At 46.0% G+C, this 18392-nt stretch overlaps 1 protein-coding gene across 2 annotated transcripts in view; it reads left to right on the top strand.

The window, feature by feature from the left end:
- LOC139378958 (neuralized-like protein 4) overlaps positions 1-16450 on the top strand; it is a 33921-nt gene extending 17471 nt beyond the window's left edge. The window contains exons 11-30 of one of the 2 annotated variants that reach the window (XM_071121599.1): positions 401-486; positions 682-844; positions 989-1199; positions 1314-1390; positions 1503-1581; positions 1759-1934; positions 3602-3730; positions 3850-3995; positions 5758-5976; positions 6312-6410; positions 6598-6741; positions 7175-7345; positions 7484-7642; positions 7805-7984; positions 8349-8442; positions 8685-8792; positions 11652-11796; positions 12100-12212; positions 12832-13009; positions 13900-16450. In XM_071121599.1, coding sequence (XP_070977700.1) covers positions 401-486; positions 682-844; positions 989-1199; positions 1314-1390; positions 1503-1581; positions 1759-1934; positions 3602-3730; positions 3850-3995; positions 5758-5976; positions 6312-6410; positions 6598-6741; positions 7175-7345; positions 7484-7642; positions 7805-7984; positions 8349-8442; positions 8685-8792; positions 11652-11796; positions 12100-12212; positions 12832-13009; positions 13900-14104 — 2882 coding nt within the window. In that variant the 3' untranslated portion in view covers positions 14105-16450. Of the gene's footprint in view, positions 1-400; positions 487-681; positions 845-988; positions 1200-1313; positions 1406-1502; positions 1582-1758; positions 1935-3601; positions 3731-3849; positions 3996-5757; positions 5977-6311; positions 6411-6597; positions 6742-7174; positions 7346-7483; positions 7643-7804; positions 7985-8348; positions 8443-8684; positions 8793-11651; positions 11797-12099; positions 12213-12831; positions 13010-13899 lie in introns of both variants that reach the window. The other variant, XM_071121598.1, reaches the window with a different exon arrangement.
- Positions 16451-18392: the final 1942 nt, after the last annotated feature.

An 18392-nucleotide genomic window follows, 5' to 3' on the forward strand; every position in this document is an offset into this window, starting at 1 on the left:
GACCTCTTACCCCTAGACACCCCAGATAATACTGACCTCTTAACCCAGAAAATACCATCCTCTTACCCCTAGACACCCCAGATAATACCGACCTCATACCCCTAGACACCCCAGATAATACCGACCTCTAACACCTAGACACCCCAGATAATACCGACCTCTTACCCCTAGACACCCCAGATAATACCGACCTCTTACCCCTAGACACCCCAGATAATACCGACCTCTTACCCCTAGACACCCCAGATTTTACCGACCTCTTCTTTTTGGCTAGGTTGAGTTTCCACCTTATACCCTCTGAGCAGTGTCTATGGATAGGGGCTTTATTCATCTACTTTTTCATACTCCAATGTACAGTATGTTTGGAAAGCGGTATAGATTGACTGATGATGTTTCTCAGGGACGTGGATGATGACCGGGAATGGAGTGATGCACAACGGAACCACCATACTGGACGAGTATGGACACAACCTGGACCGACTCAAAGTGAGTGGGAAATTCTACTTTACAGTCAGCCTTATATTATCAAACTCTCTCCCTTCTCTCTTTTTTACCCCTGTTGCTCTCACTCTTTCCCTCACTATCAACATATGACATTATCATTTTACTACTTACTGCCTCTTGTGTTTCGTAGTTGTCAATTTAACACTCCGAGCTCTCTCTCTCTCTCCCCCCCCCCAGGCGGGGGACACGGTGGGCGTGGTGCGTAAGGAGGACGGGAGCCTCCACTTCTTTGTGAACGGGGTGGCGCAGGGCCCGGCGGCGTGGAACGTCCCGCCCAGCGTCTACGCCGTGGTGGACCTCTACGGCCAGGCCGCACAGGCCACCATCATGGACGACATGGGTGAGAGGGATGGGGGGGGGGTAGAGAGACGGGCGGGAGGAAGGTAGAGAGGTTCACAAGAACATTCTAAAGGCTGCTAGTGTGTCAACTAACTTTTTGTCTCATGACTAAACCCATCTCTCTCTCTCTCTCCTCCCTCTCCAGCGGACCTCCCCCCTCTCCCAGAGGACAGCTCGGAGGGCCCCACCGTCATGTCGCCCGGCAGCCCATGCTCGGTTGCCGGGGGCAACAGTGCCAACGACCTGCGCTTCCACCAGCTGCACGGCACCAACGCCGTGATCACCAACGGGGGGCGCACTGCCCTCAGACAGAACTGTCGCTCCGAGTTCAACGACGCCATCGTCATCTCCAACAGGTCAGTGTGACACACACACACACAATCGTCATTTCCAACAGGTCAAAAGGTACACACACACACACACACACACACACCACTTGTGTGTGTCAAGACTGTGTTGTCCATTGCTAGGTGCCTTCGAGACGGAGAGCTCTTTGAGATAGTCATTCAGAAGATGGTGGACCGTTGGTCGGGGTCAATAGAAGCAGGTAAGATAATGGCAGGTAAGGCGTTTCTATTTTACCCCTCTCAAACTTCACACAGCCCTATCCACACCCACAGCAGAGGGGTGATGTGTTTGTCTGTGTGTGTTCTGTCCAGGTGTGACTTCCATCAGGCCAGAAGAGCTGGAGTTTCCCAACACCATGACAGATATAGACTACGACACCTGGATGCTTAGGTAAGGGTTTATGTTTGTTTGTGTTCAAACCCAGGTGTCCTGCTGCGCGCCTATTTTTAGCCCACTGAGCTAAAGCCAATTAGCTCAGGGAGCTAATGAAACGTTTTCAGGTCTCTTTGGACATGCGTGGTTCACCTAGCTGTCTTCAAACGTTTTATCTCTCCCCTCGCATTCCAGTGGCACGGCCATCATGCAGGACGGCAACACCATGCGTAACAACTACGGCTGTGACCTGGACTCCCTGACCACGGGCAGTAGGATCGGCATGATGCGCTCGGCCACCGGCGACCTCCACTACTACATCAATGGGGTGGACCAGGGTGTGGCCTGCACCGGACTGCCGCCAGATAAAGGTGAGTGGAACCAGTTGTCATGTACATCTTATCACAACCCCATGTACAGTGCCTTCGGAAAGTATTCAGACCTCTTCACTTTTTCCACATTTTGTTACGTTACAGCGTTATTCTAAAATGGATTAAATCGTTTTTTCCCCCCTCATCAATCTACACACAATATTCCATAATGACCAAGCAAAAACGGGTTTAGAAATTTTTGCTAATTTGTTACAAATAAAAAAAACTGATCGCATTTACATACGTATTCAGACCTTTTACTCAGTACTTTGTTGAAGCACCTTTGGCAGCGATTACAGTCTTCTTGGGTATGACGCTACAAGCTTGGCAGACCTGTATTTGGTGAGTTTCTCCCATTCTTCTCTGTAGATCCTCTCAAGCTCTGTCATGTTGGATGGGGATCGTCGCTGGACAGCTGTTTTTAGGACTCTCCAGAGATGTTTGATCGGGTTTAAGACCGGGCTCTGGCTGGGTCACTCAAGGACATTCAGAGACTTGTCCCGAAGCCACTCCTGCATTGTCTTGGCTGTGAGCTTGGGGTCGTTGTCCTGTTGGAAGCTGAACCTTTGCCCCAGTCTGAGGTCCTGAGCAGGTTTTCGTCAATGATCTCCCTGTACTTTGCTCTGTTCATCTTTGCCTCAATCCTGACTAGTCTCCCAGTCTCTGCCGCTGAACAACATCCCGACACTGCCACCACCATGCTTCACCGTACAGATGGTGCCAGGTGTCCTCCAGACTTGATGTGTGGCATTCAGGCCTAAGAGTTCAGTCTTGGTTTCATCAGACCAGAGAATCTTGTTTCACTTCCCTGACCAAGGCCCTTCTCTCTGATGTGAATCCGTTTGGCTGGGCGGCCAGTTCTAGGAAGAGTCTTGGAGGTTCCAAACTTCTTCCATGTAAGAATGATGGAGGCCACTGTGTTCTTGGACTTTCAATGCTGCAGACATTTTTTGTTACCCATCCCCAGATCTGTGCCTCGACACAATCCTGTCTCGGAGCTCTACGGACAATTCCTTCGACCTCATGGCTTGGTTTTTGCTCTGACATGCACCGTCAACTGTGGGACATTTTATATAGACCTGTGTCCCTTTCCAAATCATGTCCAATCAATTTAATTTACCACAGGTTGACTCCAAGTTGTAGAAACATCTCAATAATGATCAATGGAAACAGGATGCAGATGAGTTCAATTTCGAGTCTCATAGCAAAGGGTCTGAATACTTATGTAAATAAGGTATTTCTATTTTTTTATTTGCGAAAATGTCTAAACCTGCTTTTGCTTTGTCATTATGGGGTATTGTGTGTCGATTGCTCAGGATTATATTTATTTTAATCCATTTTAGAATAAGGCTGTAATGTGGAAAAAGTCAAGGGGTCGCAATACTTTTCCGACGGCACTGTATGTGCTAGGGGTCTCATGAATTGATTCAAATGGAATTGATAGCGCAGGAATGGCTTCAGGATGCTGTCTTGGCTGTTTGCTAAGGGTCTTTTTATTTAACTGCCACAAGCTTCTCTGAATAAATACACTTAGCAGCTCTTTTATGCTAAAATATCACTGCTATTTAGTTATTTTACTTTTTATTTATCAATATTTGTCTCATTAAGATTGTCTTTGTTTTGGAAAGTTTCTCTTGACATTCTCCTTCCCTCCCTCCCTCCATTAGAGGTGTATGCGGTGATAGACCTGTACGGTCAGTGTGTCCAGGTGTCCATCACCAGTTCCTCTGGCCCTCTGGACAACAGTCTGTGTACCAGCAACATAACAGAGAAGAGCTTCCCCATACACTCACCAGGTATGCACCACGGACGTGTGTGTTTTCTCTCAGGTTCCGGATTGAAATAAATTGTTAAACAACAGACCGCAAATGAACTGGCTCACATCTCCTTTTCCCCTGTGTGTGTGTGTGTGTAGTGGCAGGCGTGGCCCACCGGCTTCACAGTAAACATGGTAAGAACGTGGTTCTGCTGGGAGAGGGCTGCCAGGCCGTCCGGGTAGGAGGATACGCTCATGGCATCGTCTTCAGTGCCAAGGAACTCAAAACAGACGAATTGTTCGAGGTGAGCCAAGGCAGGGGGAATACCACGGAGAGGTATTCAAGGTGTGAAAGTAGAGTTGCTGGGGTGGAGTTTAGCATTGCTTTTTTTTTTTTTTTTTTTGTGAAGGTCTTATACAGTGCCTTCGGAAAGTATTCAGACCCCTTGACTTTTTCCACATTTTGTTAAGTTACAGCCATATTCTAAAATGTATTCATTAAATGTTTTCCTCATCAATCTACACAATATCCCATAATGACAAAGGGAAAACAAGTTTATTTTGACATTTTTGCAAATTTATTTAAAAAACAAGAACCGATACATTTGCCATGAGACTTGAAATTGAGCTCTGGTGAATTCTGTTTCCATTGATTATCATTGATGTTTCTACAACTTGATTGGAGTCTACCTGTGGTAAATTCAATTGATTGGACATGATTTGGAAAGGCACACACCTGTCTATATAATGTCCCATAGTTGACAGTGCATGTCAGAGCAAAAACCAAGCCATGAGTTCGAAGGAATTGTACGTAGAGCTCAGACAGGATTGTGTCGAGGCACAGATCTGGGGAAGGGTACCAAAAAATGTATGCAGCATTGAAGGTCCCCAAGAACACAATGGCCTCCATCATTCTTACATGGAAGAAGTTTGGAACAAACTGAGAAATCGGGGGGGAGAAGGGACTTGGCTTGCGCGGTGACCAAGAACCCGATGGTCACTCTGACAGAGCTCCAGAGTTCCTCTGTGGAGATGGGAGAATCTTCCAGAAGAACAACGATCTCTACAACATTCTACCAATCAGGCCAGATGGAAGCCGCCACTCAGTAAAAGTCACATGACAGCCCGCTTGGAGTTTGCCAAAAGGCACCTAAAGACTCTCAGACCATGAGAAACAAGATTCTCTGATCTGATGAAACCAAGGTTGAACTCTTTGGCCTGAATGCCAAGCATCACGTCTTGACATCTGGCACCATCTTTATTGTGGCAGCATCATGCTGTGGGGATGTTTTTCAGTGGCAGGGACTGGGAGACTCGTCAGGGTCAAGGGAAAGATGAACGGAGCAAAGTACAAAGAGATCATTGATGAAAACCTGCTTCAGAGCACTCCGGACCTCCGGTGGGGCGAAGGTTCACCTTCCAACAGGACAACGACCCTAAGCAAACAGCCAAGAACGCACAGGAGTGGCTTCGGGAAAGTCTCTGAATGTCATTGAGTAGCCCAGCCAGAGCCCGGACTTGAACCCAATCGAACATCTCTGGAGAGAACTGAAAATAGCTGTGCAGTGACACTCCCCATCCAACCTGACAGAGCTTGAGAGGATCTGTAGAGAAGAATGGGAGAAACTCCACAAATACAGGTGTGCCAAGCTTGTAGCGTCATACCCAAGAAGACTTGAGGCTGTTATCGCTGCCAAAAGTGCTTCAACAAAGTACTGAGTAAAAGATCTGAATACTTATGTAAATGTAATATTTCATATCTATTTTTTAATACATTTGCAAAAATTTCTAAAAACCTGTTTTTACTTTGTCATTATGGGGTATTGTGTGTAGAATAATGAATAAAAAACAATTTCATCAATTTTAGAATACAGCTGTAACAAAATGTGGAAAAAGTCAAGGGGTCTGAATACTTTCCGAATGCACAGTAGGTGATTGTAATTGAGGAATTGTAAATTCAATTTTTTTCCATCCAGAAAAACAAGTTAATTCTTTGCCATTCTTTGCCATCACTAGTACTCATCTTCTTCCTCTCTCTTCTTCCTTTCCCACCATCCCAACCCCCAGGTGAAGATAGACGAGGTAGATAACCAGTGGTCTGGTTCCCTCCACATGGGTCTGACTAGCCTGGCCCCCCCAGAGCTGCCCTCCTGCCCCATGTCGGCCCTGTCCCCCTCCCTCACGCAGCTCCGCGCCAAGGTCACCTGGCTGCTGGCAGGGTCAGAGGTCCGACGCAATGGGGTCCTCCAAAGACAGAACTACGGGGCATCCCTGGACAGATTGACGGTGAGAGACGGAGAGGGGAGGGAGTGGAGAATGAACAACGTGTCATAGAGAACTTAGATGTAAAGATGGTGACTAGAGTGTTGTGAAAAACTATCCAAAAAGTAGGCAGAGACTATTGGAGTATAATAATGAACCTATAATCAAGCAGCTTCACGGGAGATCCATCTCTGAGCATAGTCAGAGAAAGAACTCCCCTGCAGCTACTTGATTTAAAGGTTCATTATTATACTCCCAATAGTCTCTAGAAAAATGTGTGCATTTGGAACGGATAGAAGGAAAAGGGCAAGTGTGTACTGGTAATAGGATGGGTACTGAGATGAATCCTCTGTGTCTAGGTGGGGAACCGCGTGGGTGTGAAGAGATGCAGTGATGACACAATGCACGTCCTCATTGACGGAGAGGACATGGGAACAGCTGCTACCGCTGTAGCCAAGGTACACACACACACCCACCCACATACACACACACACACACACGTGTGAGTATGTTCAATTAACACGCACACAGACACTTCATGAACATACAAACTGTTCTCTCATCCACACACGTCACATGTGTTCAATTCTCACACACACACCACCCCACCCCACTAACCCCCACATCTTTCTCCCCTCCCTGTAGAATGTCTATGCGGTGCTGGACCTGTATGGTCGTGTGACGGCTGTGTCCATTGTCAGTTCCTCAGTGCTGGAGGATGCAGAAAGCATCAAGGCCCCCTCCCTCTCCTCAGACAGCTGCAGCGATGGCGAGGAGGACAGCACGCCGGTGAGAGACACTGAGGGATGTAGCGGGATGGGAGACTGAGGGATGTAGTGGGATGGGAGACTGAGGGATGTAGCGGGATGGGAGACTGAGGGATGTAGTGCGATGGGAGACTGAGGGATGTAGCGGGATGGGAGACTGAGGGATGTAGCGGGATGGGAGACTGAGGGATGTAGCGGGATGGGAGACTGAGGGATGTAGTTTTGCCTGGACCTTCAGAGTGAAACAATCTTGACAGCTATATAAAGTTAGACTAATGTGTCTTCTAAAGTAAGAAAATGTCATATCTATTTTGTAGCTTTTTTCAAGCAAATATCTCAAAGTACAGTAGGAAGCCAGCATTTGCTCCACAGGTGGTTTAAGATTAGCACGAATTGAGCAACTGAAGTAAACAATAGCTTGTTGATTTACCTCCCCCCTCACATCTATCCATCAGGTTGGGAGCAGTAAGCTAGCCCTGGTGCCCAACACTGTCATGGCCTTCCTGGAGAACCATGGGAAGAACATCCAGCTGTCCAATCATAACCTGACGGCCGCCCGTGTCTCCAGCTACAACCAGGGCCTTCTGGTCACAGCACAACCCCTGCCCAGACAACAACTGTTCCAGGTAGCTACACTGTTGTGTGTGTGTTTTTCTGGATTTTTTGATTGGGGCAGCGTCGTTGTTTAGGGACACATTATATAATATAGTGCTTTCTGTCGCTATTGTTTGTGACTGACAGTCCGAATGTCTCTGTTGCCATAGTTTCAGATCGACCGCCTGAACCCGTCGTGGACGTCGTCCTTGTCGCTAGGGGTGATAGGTCACTCCCCCGACCGCCTCAACTTTCCCTCCACAGCGTGCTGTCTGAAACGCTCTGCCTGGCTGCTGCAGAGAGACTCTGTCTTCCACAACTCACTGAAGGTACTGGAGTCGCTCTCTCTCACTCAGCTCCCTTCACAACTCACTTTCTACTTTTGAGAACATTTTGTCATTTCAAATGAACAACCTGATTGATTGTTTGATTAGTCCTCTTTCTCTTTCCCTTCTCTCCATCACTTCACCCCCCCCCTTCCTCCATCCCAGATCTGTGAGAACTATGGTCCTAACCTGGACACATGTCCAGAGGGTACAGTATTAGGTCTACTAGTGGATGGGAACAGCTGTCTGCACCTCCATGTGAACGGGATGGACCAGGGGGTAGCAGCCCAGGACATCCCCACCCCCTGCTACCCCCTCATAGACCTCTACGGGCAGTGTGAACAGGTACGTCTGTCACCCTCCCACCCAAAACCGTCTGAAACTGAAGAGGATGAGGAAGGTAATTTCTACCATTTTAGACGAGTCCTACTCAGATCCACTTTTAGATCAGTAGCTAGGAACTAATCTGCTAGTATGTTGCTCTATGTTCTCTAATCCTGAAATACTTCCACCTGGCCTAAGTCATAATCCCAATCTCATTTAGACACTCCATCCCTCAGTAGGTCTGTAACTCTAATCCCAGCCCTCCCGCCAGGCTCGGTTTAATAATCTGTCGCCCGGCCTGGCCCTGTACAACGTCATTTGTTGTCACACTTCCTGAGGGCCGACCGGAAGTCAAGTCAGTGACACGCTCTGATGTCGTTGGCAGGTTACAATCGTGACTGACAACGTGCCAACCGTGGGAGGGGAGAGCGGTGAGGCGCGTTGCCAAGGCGACATGGAGAAGGCGGACATGGTTGACGGTGAGAAGACGATGATGTCAACTCATTGCAGGCCTTTTACAGTTGATGTTCAAAATGTCTTTCATATTAAAAGTTATTTTCATGTGTTCTGTAGATGCAAAGTTGACCAAGTTATTGTCCTTGTTGGCATCACGTTCTTTGGCAGTAAAACGTTTTGACTTCTAAGTAATATCAAGCTCTGTATACATCTCTTATTGGCCTCAACCGGTGCTACTCTTTGACCTTTGCTATCTGACCTCCAGGGATCAAAGAGAGTGTGTGCTGGACGCCCCCTCCAGAGGTCAACCCCAACAAGACCTGTGAATACCAGGCCCTGTGCTCGCGCTTCAAGGACCTGCTCACGCTGCCAGGTGAGTACCCCACACAGTTTATTTTTTTGAAAGCTAAACTTGGTTTTTGCCTGATTAACCTCTGGTGGCAGAGCATTCCATGATGACGTGGCTCGATACATAACTGAACGACGCATTACATCTGTTTTTTGTTTTGGGTACAGTGAAGAACCCATAGTGGCCTGTCTGGTGGAGTATGTATGTCTGTTTTGAAGTGTATGCGGTAGATTAGACAAGTGGTTAACCATTTTCAACACACAAATGTTTATTTAAAAAGACTGGAAGAGAAGTAGTCAATTTCTCCTCAACCCTCAACCATGAAAGACTGATGCATGTGGTTGTTAGTTCTGTGTGCGCAGTTAAGGGCAAGGCATTCTGCTTGGTTGTGAGCCAGCTACAGCTTTGCTAGGTATTTCTTTGCTGTGCCTGACCATATTAGTGGACAGTAATCAACATGGGACAAGACCAGAGCCTTAACAACTTGTACAGTTGATCTTTGTGCCAAAAACGCAGAACATCTCATTCCGAAATCATGGGCATTAATATGGAGTTGGTCCTCCCTTTGCTGCTATAACAGCCTCCAATCTTCTGGGAAGGCTTTTCACTAGATGTTGGAATGTTGCTGCGGGGACTTGCTTCCATTCAGCCACAAGAGCATTAGTGAGGTCGGGCACTGATGTTGGGCGATTTAGGCCTGGCTAGCAGTCAGCGTTCCAATTCAGGTCAGGTCTCTGTGCAGGCCAGTCAAGTTCTTCCCCGCCGATCTCAACAAACCATTTCTGTATGGACCTCGCTTTGTGCACAGGGGCATTGTTATTCTAAAACAGGGAAGGGCCTTCCCCAAATCCTTTTGCCACAAAGTTGGAAGCACAGAATTGTCTAGAATGTCATTGAATGCTGTAGCATTAAGATTTCCCTGCACTTGGAAAAAAGGGGCCCAGCCCGAACCATGAAAGCAAGCCCAGACCATTATTCCTCCTCCACCAAACTTTACAGTTGGCACTATGCATTGGAGCAGGCAGCGTTCTCCTGGCATCCACCAAACCCGGATAGGCCATCGTACTATCAGATTGTGAAGCGTGGTTCATCACTCCAGAGAACATGTTTCCACTGCTCCAGACGCAAGCTTTACACCACTGCAGCCGACACTTGGCATTGCGCATCTTGGACTTGTGTGGCTGCTCGGCCATGGAAACCCATTTCGTGAATCTCCCATGAACAGTTCTTGTGCTGACGTTGCTTACAGAGGCAGTTTGGAACTCTGCAACCGAGGACAGACGTTCTGTTTTGTGAGCTTGTGTGGCCTACTACTTTGCGGCCAAGCCGTTGTTGCTCCTAGACGTTTCAACTTCACAATAACAGCCCTTACACTTGACCAGGGCAGAAATTTAACGAACTGACTTGTTGGAAAGGTGGCACCCTATGACGGTGCCACGCTGAAAGTCACTGAGCTCTTCATTAAGGCCATTCTACTGCCAATGTTTGTCTATGGAGATTTCATGGGGATTTCAGGGACTGTTGTGACTCCTCTTGCACTGAGATGCAGTGCCTTAGACCACTGCCTACCTCTCCCCATCTTCACAACAACTATGTCAATATGACTTGACCATAATAACTGACCATCTAATGTTGCTTGAATTTTAGAAGAGCTTAAAATATGGGCAGTGTTTCTTGTAGCCTTACCCTAGTGTGACGTTTTGAAAACCATGTCTGTCGGACAAGGTGACTTTTTATCAATATATTCGGCTCTATTCGAAAATGATGATTAGCATCAAAGTAGACGTCATACAAGACTACAAATCCCTGCAAGCACCTGCACGACATCTCTAGCTGACACCTTTGCTAACAGGTATTGTTTCAATTTAAAACTTGCACAAGACAGTTCACAGAATTGACCATTTTAAAGCCATCTAGCCAATTTATTATTTACTAAATTTAGCTAACATTAGATAGTTAATCTAGAGATTCTAACTTTTGATTCGGCGGTCTCGTCCAGATCATGGCATTTTGTAGTTCTTTATGATAGCCACATTAGCAGCTAATTAGCATTTACATTTTTGGGTGATAAATACATGCAAATATATATATATATATATATATATATATATATATATATGAGTCACCTTGTCCTAGAGAGATTTACACTTATCAAAATGTCGCGCCAGGGTAAGCCTACACTAAACACGGCCCTTATATTTAGTGTTTCTAAAATCCCCTATGGAGAAAAATGTATGATGGAAAAACGATTGGAACCATTTCCTTGTTTGAGTCTTATGACTCATGCTGTGGTACTCTATACCAGGTGGCTTATCCGTCTTGGCACAAACTTGACCAAATTCAAAACGGCAATCCTCTTAAATTATTAGGTCTTCAATACACAAATATGATGGTTCAATGTTGTCATTTCCCTTCTGTTTGTCCACTTTAGCATAACTAGAGCGCACTCTCTGGGTTCTATTGGATACGTAACTCTCCAATCGTGTGATGGCAGGTGATGTAAAGCCATAAGTTCGTAGTTTTTTTTTCCAGTAACAAATGATGATCTATAACTTCAAAGGCTGCACTAAAATCTAACAATACAGCTCCAACTATCATCTTGTTATCCATTTAATCATTGGATAATTCTATTTCTGATAATAACAAAGAAGGAAAGAATGGTTTTTGAGCAGATTGTTTTCAGCCGATGCCTCGTCTGGTTTAGCTCGGGTGCAGCTGTTCTTCGTGCCTCTTCTGCGTACTCCAGCTGTCTTGTTGGTCTCAATGGTGGAGGGGGGTGCTTTTCTGTTGGTGTGGGGGGTTATGCTATCCAGTTGAGTATCCTTGGCTCAGTCATAACTCTCTCTCTCTCTCTCTCTCTCTCCGCCTATCCATCTCTCTCAGATGGTTACTTCAACGAAGAGGCCAAGTATAACCTGTGTTACTGTGAGTCTTGCCACAAGCTGCGCGGAGACGAGTCCTACTACAAGAGAGGGGAGCCCCCCCGGGACTACGCCCTGCCCTTCGGCTGGTGCCGCTTCGCGCTGAGGTCAGAGGTCGCAAACAGCCAGTCAAGTGGACTGCAAAAACTGTATTTAACCAATTACTTTAGATCAGTCCCAGTGTTATTCATGTCCACTGAATGAGTATAATCTAGTTCAATGAACAAATGGATTACTAGATCTGACCTATTCCCACCTTGGCGAAAGATAAGGGGAGAATGTGAATAAAAATAGTAAACAGTTTAAACTTTGAGTATCAATGTCCTAGGACACAGGATACAGGTGGAGATGGAGAGGGGTTATCTAACAATTTTGTGTGTGATTGTGTGCGTGTACTACCTCCCCTATAGGATCAAGGCCCACTGTGAGGTGTCTAGTGCATTTAAGAAGTGGCACATAGCCTACCACGGCACCAGTGTAGGGGCTCTGAGACGCACTCTGGACCATGCTCAGCTGCTCTCTGGTACGACGCAGCATTTGTTTCCTTATCCACTTTTGTTTTTTAAAAATAAATTTGTACCCCTTTTCTCCCCAATTTTGTGGTATCCAATTGTTAGTAGTTACTGTCTTGTCTCATCGCTACAACTCCCATACGGGCTCGGGAGAGACTAAGGTCGAGAGTCATGCGTCCTCCGATACACAACCCAACCAAGCCGCACTGCTTCTTAACACAGCGCGCATCCAACCCGGAAGCCAGCCGCACCAATGTGTCGGAGGAAACACCGTGCCAATAGCGACCTGGTTAGCGTGCACTGCGCCCGGCCTGCCACAGGAGTCGCTAGTGCGCGATGAGACAAGGATATCCCTCCCGGGCAAACCCTCCCTAACCCGGACAACGCTAGGCCAATTGTTTAGGGGTCCACTTTTTTGGACCCCTAAAAATAGTGAATTGACCACAGGTCACCTGTATTTTGATGTGCTTATCACCTCAAGGTGTTGTTTCTCTCCCAAAGCACTAATCTATCCTTTTGAAACGTATGGTTGATTTCCAGAACCATTTCCATCACAAACATTTTCCCTAATGATTAAAGAATCATGACGGCGATGTAAATGAACAAACCCATGTTGTCTTGGTGTTTCAGGGACTTCGTCCATCTTCTCTGTGTCTCCGGCAAAGATGGAGGGTCCTAACGGCTACAGTGAGCCAGAGGAGAACAGCAACAGCCTCCCCGACAGGGAAAGGGACAAGGAGGTCCCCCGGGTACAGCTGTCCCCCACCATGCGCTATTCCGGCCTGGAGATGTTCGCCCCTAAAGTGCAGTACGTGTCAAATCTCTATCGTTGTCTCTCTCATGCCCTTGCTTTTTATCTGCCTATTGAAGTTTATACTCAGTTTATTAGGTACACCACCCCGTTCACAAAATTGGTTCACTCCTACAGACCGTGAGTCACGTGGCCGTGGCTTGTTATATAAAGCAGGCAGACAGACATCGAGGCATTCAGTTACTGGTTCCAGTATTTCAGAAACAGCCGGCCTCCTGGAATTTTAACTCACGGCATTCTGATGATTCCCGAGAATGGTGCGAAAACAGCTTGTTGATGAGAGGTCGAAGGAGAATGGCAAGAATCGTGCAAGCTAACAGGCGGGCCACAAACAGCGCAGTACAACAGTGGTGTGCAGAACGGCGTCTCGGAACGCACAACTCGTCGCTCCTTGTCACAGATGGGATATTGCAGCAGACGACCACACCGGGTTCCACTCCTATCAGCTAAAAACAAGAAGTAATGACAAGAAGTGGGTGTGATCACCAACACTGGACAATTGCGGAGTGGAAAAACAGCGCCTGGTCCGACGAATCCTGGTTCCTGTTGCGTCACAATGATGGCAGAGTCAGGAGTCCATGGCCCCATCATGCCTGGTGTCAACGGTGCAGGCTGGTGATGTAATGGTGTGGGTAAAGTTTTTTTGTGGCACACGTTAGGTCCCTTGATACCAATTGAGCAATGTTTCCATGCCCTGAAGAATTCTGGCCGTCCTGGAGGCAAAGGGGGGGGTCTGACTCGGTACTAGATGGGTGTACCTGATAAACTGGCCACTGAGTATACTGTATACCATGAAATTGTTATGCTGTCTTGGTCTCCTCTGCCTTACGCTGCTTTTGTTCTTTCATTCTTATTCCCATGACTCCTGCTCACCTCTCTCCCTCCAGATTCCGGGACCCTCGTTCTCACTGTTGTCACCAGGCCCAGGTGGGTTTCCAGGTGTGCGTGCGGCCGGGCTCTTATAAGGTGGGGCCCCAGAACCTTGGAGCCAGCGAGCCCCTTGACCCCCGCTTTAGCAACACAGAAATCGAGTGGATCACCAAGGAGCAGGGGGGCACCCTCCTCTACGGCCTACTCATACGGGTGGAGTGAGGGAGGGATGAACAGCAGGATGGATAGAGTGGAGATAAGGGAGCTTCTCTATCCCAGCGGTGCCTCCAAAACCTCTACTCCATCAACCAAATTCCAGACTTTGAGACTCTTTGGAATTTGGGTAATTTCCCTCCTGTTCCTGGGGGGGGGATTGTTGACATTGACAGTTCAGCATTATTTTAGTTTATTTTGGACAAAGTACATTTTTGTTTGTTTTGGAATAATTTTAACAGGGTGGGGCTTTGGTGGATTCAGAGAAGAACAACAAGACTGACGCTGCCTGCACTTTATGTTTTGAACACTTTGTGGGCTATTTAAAATATATATATATAAAAAAACAAGTAAAAAACTATCTACTTATCATTCACAATACAACAGTCGTTTTTGGTCACCGCAGTTTTTCTTTTAGCACTGTTGTCCTCTCTAGCTCTTGTTTTTATCACCTTTTATCCTAGCCTGATCACTCTCCTCACTCTCTTTATGGTTCTCAAGTACATGGGGGGGATGGTTCTCCTCAGTTCTCAAGGCTGAGTGCACAACCGGAACCGGTCACGTTCCAAGACTTGGACCGTTCCTTAAACCTCCTCGCAATGTTGACCCCCCCCCCCCCCCCCCCCCCATCGCCTGCTGCTCAGAACGGTCACTGACTCTTGGACTTTATAAACTAAAGACTTAACCGTGTGTCAATGGAGGAGGAGAAAGACTGGAAATATCCCTGAACAGGAGAAGGACCTGAGAGCACCTTTTTTTTAGAGGGAGGAACAAAAACAAAACCTGGAAGAAAATGTTTACATGTGTAACACTAACCACTGTCTGTCTACATGTATGAGTCGGACTCGTCCTCTCCCTCCCCTCTACTCACACCTGTCCTAGATTATTTTAAATTCTTCGTTAGTGGAAAGCGCTTCCCTAAGACAAGGGTACTTTCTCGTTCCCATGTTGCAGAGGTATAGATATATACACTGTTTCTTGTGGGGGGGGGGGGTCTATTCAATTTCTGTCTGTTTCACCGACAAAGCTATCTGCATCTTGAATAGTGTGAAGTAATATCCTCTCCTTAGTCCTCATCTCCTTTCCTTCACCTGCACTGATCTGAAGGAAAGGAGCAGATAGACATGTAATGAATAGAGCTGACATGATTCTGTACCAGATAGGCATGTTTGTTCTTCATAACATAGTACTATCTGAACTTTACACAATGTTGTGGCCTGCTGAACGTGCCTGTTTTCACACGTCGTTTACACTAGAGTTGCGTTCAAGTCTTTAAAGACTGTAACGTATCTGTCCCATTATGGCGTCGGTGAGCGTACGGGCAGTGTCAGTGAGGCCATCTCCATTTTTAAACTAGTACATTTTCTTCTACTTCTGAGTTGGTAAACAAACTGAAAGGGTGTGCACTGCCACCTAGAGTGTGTTGTTTGAACAGGTATAAAGCCAAGGTTGGCTATTTACAGCCACCTGCAGTCATGGAATGTTTGCTTACGAGTATAATTAATTGGCTGATCCCTGGATGGAATTTTATGACGCTTCCGTAACCCATAGGAAGGCCCACCCAGTTGACTACTTAATAATTGTGAAGTCCCCAATGGCACTGCCCATGCTCAAACTTGCTTCTGGACACTGGAGTCCTCTATAGAACTCTATGGTCATTGTTTTAACAGGGAGAAATGTTCAGAGCCAATCCTTATTGGGGTGTGCCCTCACATTGGTGTGTCCGTGCAAATACTCTTGGGAAATGCAGTATTTAACGAAATGCAGGCCCTGATGCTGGTGTTTACATTGTGAATGTAATTCATTAGGGTTTTTGTCATTTAGTTTTTTGTGGTCTGTTTACGTTGAAACTAACACCCTTCATTTGACATATTACATAAAAAAAGATTAACACTGGTTCATTCATTCCTTCCCCAAATATTTGATTGTATGTGGACGACTCTAAAGCATATCTTCTTTTAACCATGTATTTTGTTGCCAATCTGATATATACTTACGTATGACTTACATTCATACATAGCTGCGCCATCTTGCCAAGTCATTGTTTTGACAGAGGAGAAAAACAGGTTGAGTCAAGATCCAAGGTTGTTGACTTTCCTCACACACAACTGTGTATAACCTAATTTTATTGCAACAAAAAGTGGGCTTTGAAGAAGAAAAAAAAAAAAAAAAACTTGCTTGCCACGTCCAATCAAAATGTGAAAAATTATATGGGGTTATTTAAAGGCCCAGTGCTGCTTTTTATGATAATACTTTTTTTTTCTCTGTATGTTGCATTTGTACAGGCTGTTACATAACATGAAATCATATCTTCCTGATTTGTAAAAATAAATGGACAGAGTATGTACATGATGACTCTGGACTGGCTGTGTGTTTCTTCCTTTTTAAAGTGCAGTCAGCAGGAGAAGCAAAGCATTTTTGGTAAAAGGCTGAGGAATTGGGCTGGAGGAGTGTAAACACATTCATAGACAGAGCTATGGATGCAAGGACTGACCATCCATGATATAGTTTTATCCATGTTTTGAGGCTATATAGTGTTTGTTCAAACATTGAGGAAAACAAGCTTACATCTAAGATTCTGACGACAGTTGAACTAAGCTCATGAGTTATATTCAAGAATCATTGATTGGGTACATAAGTCAAAATGGATGTAGCAACTGCTGAGTAGCCCCTTCATCCAAGAAGAGAAAAGCCGTAAGTACAATATACTTAATTTATACCAATCAAAAAGACAAGATAGAGGCTGTTTTTAGTTTTAAAATTTTATTCAGAGTAGGAAAAAAAATCCAGTCACTGACATACTGCAGTGTTGCATATTTACTCACACTTTCTAAATTATTCCTAAGAATGAATTCTTAAGGCCAATAAATTCAGCCCACCCCCCCAAAAAAATAAAAAACGCAGGCAGACTCCGGCTCCATTGCCTTGCCGATGGGTAGTGACACACCTACCCACATCTAATCTCAATATAAAATGTCTGACCTCAGCGATCCAGTGACAAAGTGTGGTGAAAGTTCAAAGGTTAAACACAAAGGAGTGTTTAACAAATAAAAAGTAGTGCAACAGAAATGAGTTGCTTTCCCACAAAGCTTAAACTGGTGACACATTTACAGTACATACTTAGTGTACAAAACATGAGGAACACCTCTTCCCATGACAGACTGACCAGGTGAAAGCTATGATCCCTTATTGATGTCACTTGTTAAATCCACTTCAAATCAGTGTAGATGAAGGGGAGGAGACAGGCCAAAAAATGATTTTTAAGCTTTGAGATAGACATTGTGTGTGTGCCATTCAGAGGGTGAATGGGCAAGACAAAAGATTTAAGTGCCTTTGAACGGGGTATGGTAGTAGGTGACAGGCGCACCAGTTTGAGTGTGTCAAGAACTGCAACACTGCTGGGTTTTTCCACACTCAACAGTTTCCTGTGTGGCCCACCACCCAAAGGACATCGAGTCAACTTGACAGAACTGTGGGAAGCATTGGAGTCAACATGTACCAGCATTCCTGTGGAATGCTTTCGGCACCTTGTAGAGTCCACGCCCTGACGAATTGAGGCTGTTCTGAGGGCAAAAGTAGGTGCAACTCAATATTAGGGAGGTGTTCCTAATGGTTGTGTACACGTAAAAACAATCTATTCTTCCAGTTGGGTTGAATTGTCTGTCGTTTGTTAACTAGTCCATCCTCGGAGGGAAATAAAACAAATCTACAGACTGTTCTGCACCAGTCCTCCTGTCCTTCACATCAGCATACAGGAGACGACCACAGAAATACAATAACTAGAACGGTAATTCCCATTCAAGCCAACATGGTCTGAGGGGCTTCCCCCCCCCCATCCTAGTCAATCTATTTGTACGGCGACAACAGGCACATGGAAGTTAAAACCGGCTCACTTCTGGAACTACAAGTTCTGATTCCAAGTAGGTACAATGGGCGAGTTTGTTATGCATGGATATCTGATCCTCGGTCAGTTTCTAACTACAGTAGAGCAAAAGGGGCTTCAATGGAACGAAAGTCATCTGATCAATAACACCACCCCGACTTGGTCGCGGAATGAGGGAAGGGCCAGTGGGTGGTCAAATAAATAGACAAGTAAAAACAGTTTGTGCTACAAATGATATAAATAAGTGCAACGTTTTGATTCAGCAGAGCTTTGGAGTCCTATTCTCCCAGCAATACACAACACAGGAGGTTGGTGGCACCTGAATTGGGGAGGGCGGGCTCGTGGTGATGGCTGAAGCGGAATGGTATCAAATACATCAAACACATTCCCATGCGTTTGGTACCATTCCATGTG

Source organism: Oncorhynchus clarkii, chromosome 21 (genome assembly GCF_045791955.1).
Source record: "Oncorhynchus clarkii lewisi isolate Uvic-CL-2024 chromosome 21, UVic_Ocla_1.0, whole genome shotgun sequence".
Lineage (NCBI taxonomy): Eukaryota > Metazoa > Chordata > Actinopteri > Salmoniformes > Salmonidae > Oncorhynchus > Oncorhynchus clarkii.